The 14,878-nt window shown below is 40.1% G+C and overlaps 1 protein-coding gene across 2 annotated transcripts in view; it reads left to right on the forward strand.

Moving 5' to 3' along the window:
* The first annotated feature begins 9,085 nt into the window (after positions 1-9,085).
* Positions 9,086-14,878, forward strand: part of cfap418 (cilia and flagella associated protein 418) — a 23,304-nt gene continuing 17,511 nt past the window's right edge. For both annotated transcript variants that reach the window (XM_043688024.1, XM_043688025.1), the window contains exons 1-2: positions 9,086-9,261; positions 13,679-13,781. In XM_043688024.1, coding sequence (XP_043543959.1) covers positions 9,101-9,261; positions 13,679-13,781 — 264 coding nt within the window. In that variant the 5' untranslated portion in view covers positions 9,086-9,100. The remainder of the gene's footprint in view (positions 9,262-13,678; positions 13,782-14,878) is intronic.

Genomic DNA, 14,878 nt, shown 5'->3' on the forward strand with positions numbered 1-14,878 from the left:
TCTTTTATTAGATTGATTGGTAATACTGGAGTGTTAGATACAATTAAGACAACAGGGAGCCCATTATGTCTACTGCTGTACCACACACTGTGAGGGAAATAGGGTCAGACTGCAGGGGAGCAGGAATGCACAGCTGAGCTGGCATTGTTCCAAGACGGTGGTCCTGACTCAGGAACTGGAAAGAATCTATTCCTCATCAAAGATATATCTGAAATTTATAAATAAGATTAATAACTAATTTATAATTACTGTCACCACAACAAGGACTTATCAATATTCTGAAACTTTTTTAATACTGAACAAGTAAATTGTGTTCAATTCAGACATGCCAAAAACATAGTAATTGACTGTATTATGGAAGCAGATCCTTGAGAACTGCAAGATTTCATCATCCTTCGTTTTTAAATATCGTATGAATGAGTCATTAGCTCTTTCAAAGACCTCGGAATAGAAGCTCCTTTTTGAGATTACTAAACCAGTTAGGATGCATGAATGGGTGGCATTCAAGAAGGCATTGGATGATTATTTGAACAAAAATAATGTGCGAAAGTGGTCAAGAGCAGGAGATTGGCACTATTTAATGAAGCTCAATCAATGAGCCGGTGCAGGCATGACAGGCCAAATGGCCTCCTTCTGCACCATAACAATTCTATGATTAAATAATTGCACATTATTCTTACAAAAGTAACTTTTTGCCAAGGCTACTTTTCTCCTCACATGATTGAGCATCCTTCCAGATATATCTTAAATGAGCACCACAGAAAATATAAGCATTCTATTTTTATTGGAATTGAACTCTTATGTCTCGGGTGGTCTTGTGTCACAGTAGTAGTATCTCTAACCCCAAGCTAGAAGCACTGGGTTCAAATCTCACCTCAGGATTCAATGGCCATGGAAGGTATGTCAAAATGCAGTGGAGAGGTGAGTTTTCTGGTCACTCAGAATCATGTGGTTACTATAGACTCTTGCCATGAGCAAAATATACACCATTCCATCTATTCAAGTGGAGTAAAGAGCTAAGAATTCTTTGTGAGAAGAACACCCCTGATCCGTTTTACCCCATTAGGAATGTTTAGAAAATTAAAAGTTACCTCTGTGAATCTTTTCTGACCCTAGTCACAGGTGGGCTACACCTGGTAAGGGTTGTAAATTTCCCTCCTGGGAGAATATTGGGACATTGATTTTTTTTTTGACATTATTACTGAGACTAGCTTTATATCATCCTCACATTAATTAATTGAATTTAAATTCCCTCACCTGTGGTGGGATTTAAACTCAGATTTACAGAGGACTAGCATGCATGTCTGGATTACTACTCCAGTGATGTTACCATTAAATCACCTTCTCCCCATGCAATTCTTGCTCAAACCTTCAAGTACAGTTTATAGTTGAGTTCTGATGGCTTTATTGGAATTTTATGTGCATAAGTTACAAAAGACTTTGCAGGTATTAAACGGTTACTTTTAATGTCTATTTATAGCAAACCAGCTCAAGAAAATGACATTTTTTGATGACTAACGGTTGATTAAGTAACTAATTAAGATCCTAACTGTCTCTGTCACCAATTTCTGATGAACAGTAAGGGTAACAGTAGGAAGGTATAAAGGGAAAGTTGTGATGGGATGGCTAGCCAGAGACAGGAAACAACAAACAGATTCATGATGTAAGGCAAGGATATTGTCACATAACAGGTAAAGAAACAGAAGATGTGTCAAGGTGAGTTGCGAATGGCATGGCAGCAGCTATTAAGACTGAAAGCTAACGCATTAAAAATAAAACAAGAAAAAGTGCAAAATACAAAATAAAATGGAGTCCCTGGTGGTCAATGCATGTAATTCATGGGTTACTTCACCAAAAAAAGAAAATAAATAAGTAGAGCTAGATTTTTAACACAATATTCACTGTTACCACAATACTTCCAGAAATAGGTGGGTGTTATGGGTCTGGAATGCATTATCTCCCTCTCTAATGTTGTTTTGATTTTGTTCCCTCCCATGTTTACCATCCCCACTCCCCGCCAACTTCTTGATTATTTTTCATTATTATTGCACTGTTGCTGGTGGACAGTGTTGTTAATTTAATGTCATTTAATGGTGAGATTGGTTTCTAATGTAAAGAGTCAGGTTGTTGTCTGGTGAGGAATTGGCTTCTGGACAGGGAATGCGTTAGTGTTACTGCATTGTGTGGCACTGTGATAGTAGTTTGTGTTGAACTGCTGAGTCACTATAAAATTCTTATTACATTCTTTTAAAATCTCTGCAAGCTGCTTTTTGCTGCATAATTCAATATATTTTTTCTGCTAACTAACTTGAACATCTAAATCCCTCTGAACCTCAAAATTCTGCAGTTCATCTTCCTTTAGGTAATACTCTGCTTTTTCATTCTTGTTGCCAGAGTTAACAATTATACATTTTCCCATAATATATTCCATTTTCCATACTTTTGCCAACTTTCTCAGCCTATCCATATTAGTCAAAACTTCCATGTATCTGCTTCACAACATATGTTCCTGACCTAGGTCATGTTGCAGCTGTACAGGACATTGGTTAGGCCATTTATGGAATATTGCACGCAATTCTGGTCTCCTTCCTATTGGAAGTATGTTGTGAAACTTAACAGGGTTCAGAAAAGATTTACAAGAATGCTGCCAGGGTTGGAGGATTTGAGCTATCGGGAGAGGTTGAATAGGCTAGGGCTGTTTTCCCTGGAGTGTCAGGGGCTGAAGGGTGACCTTGTAGAGGTTTATAAAATTATGAGGTCTTTTCCCTGGGATGGGGGAGCCCAGAACTCAAGGGCATACGTTTAGGGTGAGAGGGGAAATATACAAAAGAGATCTAAGGGGCATCTTTTTCAAATAGAGGGTGGGGCGTGTGTGTGGCATGGGCTGCCGGAGGAAATGGTGGAAGTTAGTACAATTGCACTATATAAAAGGCATCTGGATAAGTATATGAATAGGAAGGGGGTGAGGGGGGTTAGGGTGTAGGTTTGCTCGCTGAGCTGTAGGTTTGACACCCAGACATTTCATTACCTGGCGAGGTAACATCATCAGTGACAACCTCCAACTGAAGCGAAGTTGTTGTCTCCAGCTTTCTATTTATATGTTTGTCCTGGATGGGGTTCCTGGGGTTTGTGGTGATGTCATTTCCTATTCGTTTTCTGAGGGGTTGGTAGGTGGTATCTAGATCTATGTGTTTGTTTATGGCGTTGTGGTTGGAGTGCCAGGCCTCTAGGAATTCTCTGGCATGTCTTTGCTTAGCCTGTCCCAGGATAGATCTGTTGTCCCAGTCGAAATGATGTTTTATTTCATCCGTGTGTAGGGCTGCAAGGGAGAGAGCGTCATGTCTTTTTGTGGCTAGCTGGTGTTCGTGTATCCTGGTGGCTAACTTTCTTCCTGTTTGTCCTACGTAGTGTTAGTGGTAGTCCTTGCATGGAATTTTGTAAATGATGTTGGTTTTGTCCATGGGTTGTACTGGGTCTTTTACGTTTGTTAGTTTTTGTTTGAGAGTGTTGGTGGGTTTGTGTGCTACTAGGATTCCGAGCGATCTTAGTAGTCTGGCTATCATTTCTGAGACTTCTTTGATGTATGGTAAGGTGGTTAGGGTTTCTGGCTGTGTTTGGTCTGCTTGTCGTGGTTGGTTCCTGAGGAATCTGCGGACTGTATGTTTTGAGTATCCGTTCTTCTTGAATACGTTGTATAGGTGGTTCGCCTCTGTTTTCCGAAGTTCGTCTAAGCTGCAGTGTGTGGTGGCTCGTTGGAATAGTGATCTGATACAGCTTCATTTGTGTGTGATGGGATGGTTGCTGGTGTAGTTAAGTATGTGGTCAGTGTTTGTCGGTTTTCTGTATACGCAGGTTTGTAGGTCTCCGTTGTCCTTTCTTTCGACTGTGACGTCCAGGAATGTGAGTTTGTTGTCAGTTTCTTCCTCCTTGGGGTGTGTGTGATGGTCTCTTCTAAAAGTGTGGTAAATGTTTCCTTTGCCAGGTCGATGTTGATGGAGGTGAACAGTGCTGTTACGTCGAATGAGATCATTGTTTCCTCTTCCTCTATTTTGGTGTTTTTGATGATTTTTAGGAATTCCTGGGTGGAGTGGATGGAATGCTGTGACTCTTCTACAAGGTATTTCAGTCTTGCGTGTAGTTCTTTGGCCAGTCTGTAAGTTGGTGTTCTGGGTAGTGAGACTATGGGTCTGAAGGGGCTCCTGGTTTATGGATTTTTGGTAGAATCGTGGGGTGTTGGTCCCATCTGGTTGCATTTTCTGGAATTCGGTCTTGTTTAATTGTCCGGAACTGTGTAATTTTCTTAGGAGATATGTAATTTTGTTTCCTAGTTGTGGGGTCGGGTCTAGCTCCACCTGTTGGTAGGTGTTGGTGTCAGCGAGTAGTGCATTGGCTTTCTCTATGTAGTCCCTTCTGTTCAGGATGACTGTGAGCCGACTCTTGTCTGCAGGTAATATGATGGTGTTTTTGTCTTTTTTGAGGTTTTCTAGGGCTTTCTTTTCTTGTATGTTCAGTTTGTTTCTTTCCCTCTCTCGGCTCAAGAGTAGGTGCAACTGTCTGTCTGATTGTTTGTTGTGTTTCCTCCGTGAGTTTGTTGACCTTCAATGTGGTTTCTAATGCCGCTAGGAAATCCTTCTTGTCAGCGTCTCGGTAATTGAAATTTAGTCGTTTTACTAGTACCGCTTTTTCTGTGTCTGATAGGGTTCGGTCTGAAAAGTTCTTTATCCATGCCCCTGTGTTATCGGTTTTGTCTTTGTTTGTGAGTTTGTCAAGTTTTTTCTTCAGGTCCCAATTTTTCTTTATCTGTGTTTGTCGTTGTTTGGTGTTTATGGCTCGTTCTACTGCGTCTGTCCATTCTTGAATTGTTGCTTGTTTAAATAACAGTTTTTGGAGCGCAATTTCCCCATTGTATTTTCGGAGTCTGTGGTGGGCGTCATTGATTAGTTCTCGGAGCATTCTGCGGCCGTTTCGTTCTGTTAAACTTCTGGCTTGAGGTGTTTTTATCGGCGGTTTGTATTGGAGACATTTTGGCAGTACCTGTTTTCTCAATCATTCATGCAGAAAGTACAGTTGTTCGCGGGTGGAACTCTCTCGGATGGCATTCCATTCTCATCTTCGGGCAAGTTGTAGCGTGTTGCGCCCAGAGGTTTTTGCAAGGTTTGTAGCTCAAGTTGAGATTTAGGGTGTAGGTTTGCTTGCTGAGCTGTAGGTTTGATATCCAGACGTTTCATTACCTGGCTAGGTAACATCATCAGTGGCGACCTCCAACTGAAGTGAAGCTGTTGTCTCGAGCTTTCTATTTATATGTTTGTCCTGAACAGAAGGGACTACATAGAGAAAGCCAATGCACTACTCACTGACACCAACACCTATCAACAGGTGGCAATAGACCCGACCCCACAACTAGGAAACAAAATTACATATCTCCTAGGAAAAGTACACAGTTCCGGACAATTAAACAAGACCGAATTCCAGAAAATGCAACCAGATGGGACCAACACCCCACGATTCTACGGACTACCAAAAATCCATAAACCAGGAGCCCCCCTCAGACCCATAGTCTCACTACCCAGAACACCAACTTACAGACTGGCCAAAGAACTACACGCAAGACTGAAATACCTAGTAGAAGAGTCACAGCACTCCATCCACTCCACCCAGGAATTCCTAAAAATCATCAAAAACACCAAAATAGAGGAAGAGGAAACAATGATCTCATTCGATGTAACAGCACTGTTCACCTCCATCAACATCGACCTGGCAAAGGAAACACTTATCACACTTTTAGAAGAGACCATCACACGCACCTCAACCACCATCAATCACATTACCAACGAAAACATCATGAAGCTAGTGGACCTGTGCCTCACCACCCACTTCACCTTCAACAACATAAACTACAAACAAACCAACGGAACACCCAATGGATCTCTGCTATCAGGATTCATAGCAGAAGCAGTAATGCAAAGACGAGAACAAACAGCCCTACCAACCATCAAACCAAAAATCTGGGTTCGCTACATAAATGACACCTTTGTCATCACAAAATGAAACAAGATAGAAGAGACATTTAATATCATCAATAACACCCTCACAGGCATAAAGTTCACTAAGGAGGAAGAAACCGACAACAAACTCACATTCCTAGACATCACAGTCGAAGAAAAGGACAACGGAGACCTACAAACCTGCGTATAAAGCAAACCGACAAACACTGACCAAATACTTAACTACACCAGCAACCATCCCAACACACACAAACGAAGCTGTATCAGAACACTATTCCAACGAGCCAGCACACACTGCAGCACAGATGAACTTCGGAAAACAGAGGAGAACCACCTATACAACGTATTCAAGAAGAACGGATACTCGAAAACTACAGTTCGCAAATTCCTCAGGAAGAAACCACGACAAGCAGACCTAACACAGCCAGAAACACGAGCCACTTTACCATACATCAAAGAAGTCTCAGAAATGACAGCCAGACTACTAAGACCCCTCGGAATCCACAGGCTAAGCAAAGACATGCCAGAGAATTCCTAGAGGCCTGGTACTCCAACCACATCGCCATAAACAAACACATAGATCTAGATACTATCTATCAACCCCTCAGAAAACGAACAGGAAATTACATCACCACAAACCCCAGGAACCCCATCCAGGACAAACATATAAATAGAAAGCTGGAGACAACCGCTTCGCTTCAGTTGGAGGTTGCCACTGATCATGTTACCTCGCCAGGTAATGAAATGTCTGGATATCAAACATACAGCTCAACGAGCAAACCTACACCCTAAACCTCAACCTGAGCTACAAACCTTCACAAACCTTGAATGAATAGGAAGGGTTTGAAGGGATATGGGCCGGGTGCTGGTAGGTCGGAATATCTGGTCGGCATGGACAATTTAGACCAAAGGGTCTGTTTCCGTGCTGTACATCTCTATGATTCTATGACTCTAACACTGTGTTATCCATAAATTTAGGCACTATGCCTTTGCTCATCTCACCTAATCCATTGATGTAAATTGTAAAATATCCTAACATTGGGCCCTGTGGAATTCCACTTCTTTAGCAGATGCATCTATCATACAGCATTGGCAGAAGTGAACACTGCACAGTCCATATGGAAACAAAATCTGTTCGCCACTTTAAGGATACCTTTTATTGTGTTGAATTGCACTGTCACAATAGTGAATGGGATAGATTTTGAACAGATCTAGCAACACAAGACTCAGCAGCCACAAGATGCAATGGGTCATGAACAGCAGGAGAACTGTATTCAAACACAATTTGTGACATCATAATCTGGCAACATCTCTCATTCTACCATTAATGTTAAGCTGGGATGTCAACCATTGTACAATGAAGAGTGCAAAAGGGCATGCCAGAAGCAATACCAAATGCACCTCAAAGTTAGGTATCAATATTGTTAAGCTACAACACTGAACTACTTGTATGCCAAGCAGCATAAACAGCGTACAATGAAAACAGCTAAGCGATTCTATAAACAATGGATCAAATCCAAACTCTGCAATGCTGCCACATTTTTCCAAATTTATTTAGGGGATGTGGATTTCACTGGTTTAGCCAGGTTTTCTAAATACCCTTGATAAGGTGGTGGTGAGTTGCCTTCTAGAAACCACCTGAAGGAGCAGCACTCCGAAAGTAAGCACTTCCAAATAAATCTATTGGACTATAACCTGGTGCTATGTGATTTTTAACTTTCTAGAAACTCCGCACATCATTTGGTCAAGGTACACTCACAGGGCTGTCAGGGTGGGGTGTTCCAAGATTTTGACCCAGGAACACTGAAGGAATAGTCGGTGATATAATTCCAAGTCAGGACGGTGAGTGTCTTGAAGAGGAATTTGCAGGTGGTCGTGTTCCCACATATCTGTTGCCCTTGCCCTACATGGCTGTGATTATGGGTTTGGAAGGTGCTATCTAAGGAAACTTAGTGATTTGCTGCATAGCATAGTGTAGGCGACATGCACTACAGCTATTGATCATTGGTGGCAGAGGAACTGACATCCATCATGAATGTTGATTAGCACTTAAACAATTCTCTTTAGGAGGAGACTCAACAAATATCCCTGTACTCAATGATAGGGAAGCCCAGTATATCAGCACAAAACTCAAAACTGAAGAATTCACTAGCATCTAAGCCAGAAGTGACAAGTGGACAATCCATCTCAGCCTCCTCCTGAGGTCCCTGCATCACCAATAGCACTGGCAACATACTGTCAATAATAGTAAGAACTCCAGAACTTGCGACAACCTTAGATAAGCTTACAACATTGGCATCTGCCCAGCAATGTGGAAAATTTCTCAATTATGCTCTGTTCACTAAAAGCAGGACAAATCCAACCCAAACATTTACCACCACATTAGCCTACTTTCAATCATCAGCAAAGCAACAGAAAAGGCCATTAACGATGCTATGAAACTACTCTTGCTGTGCAATAACATGTTTACTGATGCTCACTTTAAGTTCCACTACACACACTGAGCTCTTGATCTCATTTGCAGTCTTGGTTCAAACATGGACAAAAGTGGGGAACTCCAAAGGTGGGCCTGAAGAGTGACTGCCCTTGACATCAAGGCACCAATTGACCAAATGTGACATTAAGAGGTCCGAGCAAAATTGGCATCAACTAGAAAACTCTCCACTGGTTGTGCTAAACCTAGCACAAAGAAGATGATTACATTGGAGATTAGTCATTTCAGCTCCAGGACAGCTCTTCAGAAGTTCCTCAGGGCAGTGCCCTAAGCCATTTCCCGATAACCTAAAGACTGCAGCTCTTTAAGAAGGCAACTCACCACCACTCTCCTATGGACAGTTAGGGATGGGCAGTAAATATTTGCCCAGCCAGCAATGTTCACGTCCGTGTCAATGATTTTTTTAAAATGCTTGAACATTAAGTGTGCTTATTTCAGATATTTAAAATTCTTTTCACATTTGTGTTGAGTTTATTTGCTCCAGCGTCTGCCGTAATTTGCTCCTGCAGCCTATACGCTACGCCTCGTATCTCCTCTGGACCCTAGAAGCGCGCTGCCGATGCCATCGTGCGCGATTGCGTGCGCGCTCTCGGGACACGGCATGTCGTTACGCGCGTGTGCGCGCGCTCGTCGGCTCCAGGCAACCGGCGCTGCTGTCATGGCGGACGATCTGGATGAGCTTTTGGACGAAGTGGAGCTGCGGTTCTGTCAGGACCGGCCGGCGCCGAGCCGCGAGGGAGCGGGCATGGAGGTGAAAATCAGGTTAAATGCCAGTAATTTGTTTCTTCTGAGTTTTAGTGATGTGTCCCGGGGGTTAGGGAACATGGCTGCGACAACACTTCACCATCACACATCAGAGCTTCAGCTCGCCTGCAGCAGGACTGTCTGCTCCTGGTACAAGGCACAACCTGTTGGTGACCAGAGGCTGCGGCTATTTGTCTCGTTGATGCTAAACTCTGAACCTTTCAGTTTACTATTTCTGGGCTCCGTGTTTGATGAAGCTGTAAAGAACTTGCATTTATGTAGCGACTTCGAAAACCTCATACCTTCCAAAGTGTTTTATAGTTGAATAGCTGGTGGACAAGGTTAAATATCACACAACACCAGGTTATATATAGTCCAGCAGATTTATTTGGAAGCTGATGAGGTATTTTGATGTAATAGTAACTGCTGTAATGATTCTGTGTTTTCTGTAGTTTTCACTTTGTGAGAAACAAAAGCTCACTCACTTTAATAATTTCAGTCCGAGACGAATATCTGAATCAGCCGTTTAATTGTACACCTATAGGTGGGTGCCCTGTCTAATTACCTGGTAAGGCAATGACAAAATGCACACCAAATCCAACAAACTCTCGAAATTTATACAGTTTGAATCCCCATATTTTTCCTTATTCCATTGTTTGTTCCCTGCTTCGCTTACGTCACAGATTTCCTTTAGACTGATCCCACAACTTATGTTTATCCTGTCTTGTCCGTGACAAACTCTTATCTCTGACTCCCATAAGGGTGTTTGACGTCAGTCTATTGTAGATTATTGAATAGGCATATCTTTTCTTCTATCAGCATCTATTTCCATCCAGAGGCCACTTTGACCTCTTTGATTAGGGTTTGTTCCTGTGTCCCCGTGTAAGGGGGAAACAGATGCTTTCCTGTTTGCCCATATATCCACCATTGTTCTGTATTCATGTCTCATGCTAACATATCCTTTCTTTTTGCTGAATATGTATTTTCTCATTCCTATTCTGTATCAGAATTTATACTTGCAGAAATAACATTAATTCATTTATATCCCACAACTTTATCACCAACATGGTGCACTTTCATCTGTTTGCTTAAGAAATACTCTGCATCTCTGTTCCTCCTGGAACATGGATAATACTTCACTTGTCTACATTACATTCCATCTGCCATGCCCCCAACAACTCTCTCAGCCTGTTCAAATGTTGTCACAAGGCTTTCTTTAACACTTAATTTTTGAAGAGAATATTCTTAAATTATCAAAAGGTTGAAACCAACTAACCAACATTGGTCTCACATTTTTATGACTCAGGGATGGCAAGGCAAACCAAATCAGCCTCTCTGTCCCTGGATTTAGACCACATTTAAATCAAAACATTCAGTGACCTTTAAAATTACTCATTTGTTCCTAATCAGACTTTATAAATAATCAGTCTTGGAAACCAACTTTTTAATTTTAACAGAAATTAGCATTTTTTAATTAATATAACTTTAGCAGAACATAAGTGAACAAGGCAATTTAATTAGTATCTACAATCTTTAATTTTCTTTTAATATAATCCCCACTCATCAACAGAGAATTAAGGGATAATTTTTTTTTTTAAAGTTATATTTTGCTAACCGCTTTAACAATGAGTACTGGACCTTCATAAAATCCTTGAACAATGTGTTGTGTTATTGGTACATAAGACTGTGTATGTTGCTTAAATGTTTCAATGTCACCAGTCAGTGCAAACAGCATCTGCAGACCTATGAAGACTTTTTAAAAGAGTGAGTCAACATTGTTTCCAAGATCATCTTTCAGTTTTTTTGTATTATAACATTTCCAGCCAAAGTTCATTTTGACAACTATTCTGCAACTTATTTACATTGGAACTTCTCAAACTCCTGGGTAGTTTACTTGTGTTGTTTTTCCTTGTTTTGTCAATTTTATGGTTTTGCTTTTATTGGTTCTAAAATCCTTCATTTTAGCTATTTCTGTTACTCTTTGTAAAATTATAGGCCTCTTCTTTTAAGCTAATACAACTTGTAACTTAGCTAGTGAATAAAATTCAGTAAGTGCTGAATTAGTTTTTAAGGAGCATATTTTTATTGAAAATTTTGAATAAATTTCATAAATGTTTCCCACTATATGTTTTTCACCATTCCTTTTGTTAGTTTACCCAGGTAACCTTAACCAGCTCTCTCATCACACAAATGTAATTGGCACTGTGTAAATTTAAGATTCTTGTTTGTGATTGAAGTATGTTGCTTTCAAACTCAATATGGATTTCAATTTAGAATCACTAGTTCCCCAGAGGACCGTTTCCTCGGATTAACTTTGCCTCATTACATAAACCTATATATCAAATTTGTGCCTATTTGATCCTAGTTTTAGGGAACAATGATTAGTGTGTTGTACAAAATGGTCTTCCAAACTACCATTGCCAATTTGAATAGTCCAATCTATTTGAAGATTACGATTCCCACGATTTCTACATTGCTTTTGTTACATCAAATTTTTTTTAATGTTCTGCCCAATGGAATAACCGTTGTTAGCAACATATAAGCTGCTCCCACCATCGTGTACCGATCCTTGTTATTTCTAATCTGTATTGATTCTATCTCCTGATCCTCTAAGTTACATCCTTTCTTACTACTGTTCTTTATTATCAGGATCACTACTTCACCTCTTCCAAAGGAAGCCGAAGGTTATTAGGAAGCACGCAAGAAAGTGAAGTTGAAGCCACAATTAGATCAGCTATGATCTTATTGAATGGTGGAACAGGCTCAAAAAAACCAAATGACAACCACCACCTTCATGTTCATGGCTTCATATGTTCATAACTTTGATACAACTGAGGAGGGAGGAATGCGCTATTTTTCTCTCATTTTACTACTTCATGGTTCACAACATAAATTTGTGTTTTTACCAGTTTCTGGTTTGCCCAGTTGTATGCTTTGAAATAAAAAATCCATCAACCAGGTTTCTTTAATAATCATAAAATATATTATTTTGAAACAAATCTTACTCCCATGTTAAAACAGAATTAGTTAACATGCAGAATATATAATATGAAAATATTAACGTTTACCTGTCTAAATAACCTGCAAAATGCAACACACACAGACACGTGCATTCACACTGGGGTAAAAGAAGGCAAAACAGATTTCTGTCTGCAGGGATTTGGGGCGAAAAAACATTTTTGGACCATAATTGTCAGTTCTTGCAGGAATAAAAAAGGACAAGGTTGGAATGTTTAGATTAGATTACACTCCCTGGAAATAGGCTATTTAGCCCAACAAGTTTACACCGAGCCTCCAAAGAGTAACCCACCCAGACTCATTTCCATACATTTACCCAAACTAATGCACCTAACACTATGGGCAATTTAGCATAGCCAATTCACCTGGCCTGCATATCTTTGGATTGTGGGAGGAAACCCATGCAGACACAGGGAGAACGTGCAAACTCCACACAGTTGTCCAAGACTGGAATTGAACCCAGGTCCCTGGTTCAGTGAGATAGCAGGGCTACCCACTGAGTCACCATGCTGTCAGCCTACTGTTCTGGCATATGTAGATGAGTATCGCTGACATAGGTAATTATCTCTGGCATTGTGGTAGAGACATCTTGTTCAGGAAACACAGCATCAACAAGTCTTTCACTTCAAGACGACAATCAGGTTTTACACTGGATTCACTACAAAAGCGCTTGAAAAACAGGCAAGATTTTCTTTCAGCACACTTCCCCAACTGAAAATCCAAAGCCCATAGTTACATGAATAGGATAGGTTTGGAAGGGTATGGGCCAAATGCTGGCAAATGAGATTATATTAATTTAGGATATCTGGTTGGCATGTACGAGTTGGATTGAATGATCTGTTTTAGTGCTATCACTGCACAACATTGTTCAAACATAATTGCCATAAAACACAGTGGTAAAAACAGTCAATGTTTTCCTTAGTGAGTTCAAGCAATCAAGATCAGCAATTATCTGGAACCACATAGATTATAAGAAATGCCTTGTTTTCTTAAAAAAAAATTCTGCTATCCTTTCATTGGCCTTTTTTATAAAAAAAGGAAAATCCAGTTCTCTTTACAATCCGTCAAACTCAAATTCACAAAATAATCCATCCACAATACTCCTGGATCTTAACTATTGTATTAACCACGATAGTATGTTTTCATGGCGCAGCTGCAACTTTTCCTTGGGGACAAACTTTTGCTATGTAACTTCTGCATTGCCTGTTAAAAACGGATGTGTCAATCCAGCTAATTTCTAAAACTTAATCTGTTTTTGCCTGTATATTTCTAATGGTTCCTGTATCAGGTTTCAGGCATTTTCAGTTAATCTTTCCACTGTTTATCTCATGAAAAATGTGGATTTGTCCATTCACGGTGGAATCTTATCTAATGCCCATACAATATGTTTGTTTAATATTTGTGTTATATTTTTCAGTGCACCTTCAGTGTCATCTAAAGAAATTTCCAGAGAGGAAGATGATTTAAGTGATCTTATTGATGACATTTTTCATGATGATCCAAGTTTATCTGATCCTTCTGTAAGTTACATACTTTCAAAATAATATCCAAAAAGATGTTATGTATATGAGCTCATCAAACATTATTAGAAACATCCTTCTCATTCATATCATACAGTAATTATTTTAGAATCTCTTGTGTAAATGAAATTTCCGTGCCTCAATTTACAGTTGTAACTGATAGATAATGTATTATCCATGATGAGCTCATACTAGAAGGAGTGAAAACTGTTTTCACCTACTGGCTGTTAAGCTGAAAAATGTAGTGAATTTGGGCAGTGTCAAATCAGTTTCTAGTGGATGTGGGTCCTCAGCAGTAATTAGCATTTTCACATCAAGATGGCTCATGAGAAATTCTTCTCAAGTAAAACCTAATTCATATGCTTGTAAGTTGGACAAAAGGAGCTCTTTTTCTTATGGAAAGTTGATGGCCTTGCAGTTTTTCTTTAAACAAAGTCATCTGTGTCATAAATTGCCAGCACAACTGCATGTGTTTCATTGGTATGAAACTACTTTTGCTTTGAAATAATCGATATGCTGATTATCACCAACTTGCTTTCAAACGAATGATATATTTAAGAGGAAACTCAGATGCGTCTAGGGGAAGCGTGTAAAAACAGGATGGAACAAGAAATGAAAGATTTTGACAATAGAATTTAATTGAAGAAGAGAGGATAAGTCTTGTGCTGCGAAAAAACACTAACATGGACCTGTTAGGAATATGGCCTGATTCTATTCTCTACATTATATGTAATTCCTATTGTAGTAGAAATTGATAGCATGAAACATGTAGACAGCACCAAACAGGTAGATGTCAGTGACCAAACAGGTAGATGAGAATAAACCGGTTGATGTGGTGTATATGGATTTCAGCAAGGCGTTCAATAAGGTTCCCCACAGTAGGCTATTGTACAAAATGCGGAGGAATGGGATTGTGGGAAATATAGCAGTTTGGATCAGTAATTGGCTTGCTGAAAGAAGACAGAGGGTGGTGGTTGATGGGAAATGTTCATCCTGGAGTCCAGTTACTAGTGGTGTACCGCAAGGGTCAGTGTTGGGTGCACTGCTGTTTATCATTTTTATATACGACCTGGATGAGGGTGTAGAAGGGTGGGTTA

Source organism: Chiloscyllium plagiosum, chromosome 4 (genome assembly GCF_004010195.1).
Source record: "Chiloscyllium plagiosum isolate BGI_BamShark_2017 chromosome 4, ASM401019v2, whole genome shotgun sequence".
NCBI classification, from domain to species: Eukaryota; Metazoa; Chordata; class Chondrichthyes; order Orectolobiformes; family Hemiscylliidae; genus Chiloscyllium; species Chiloscyllium plagiosum.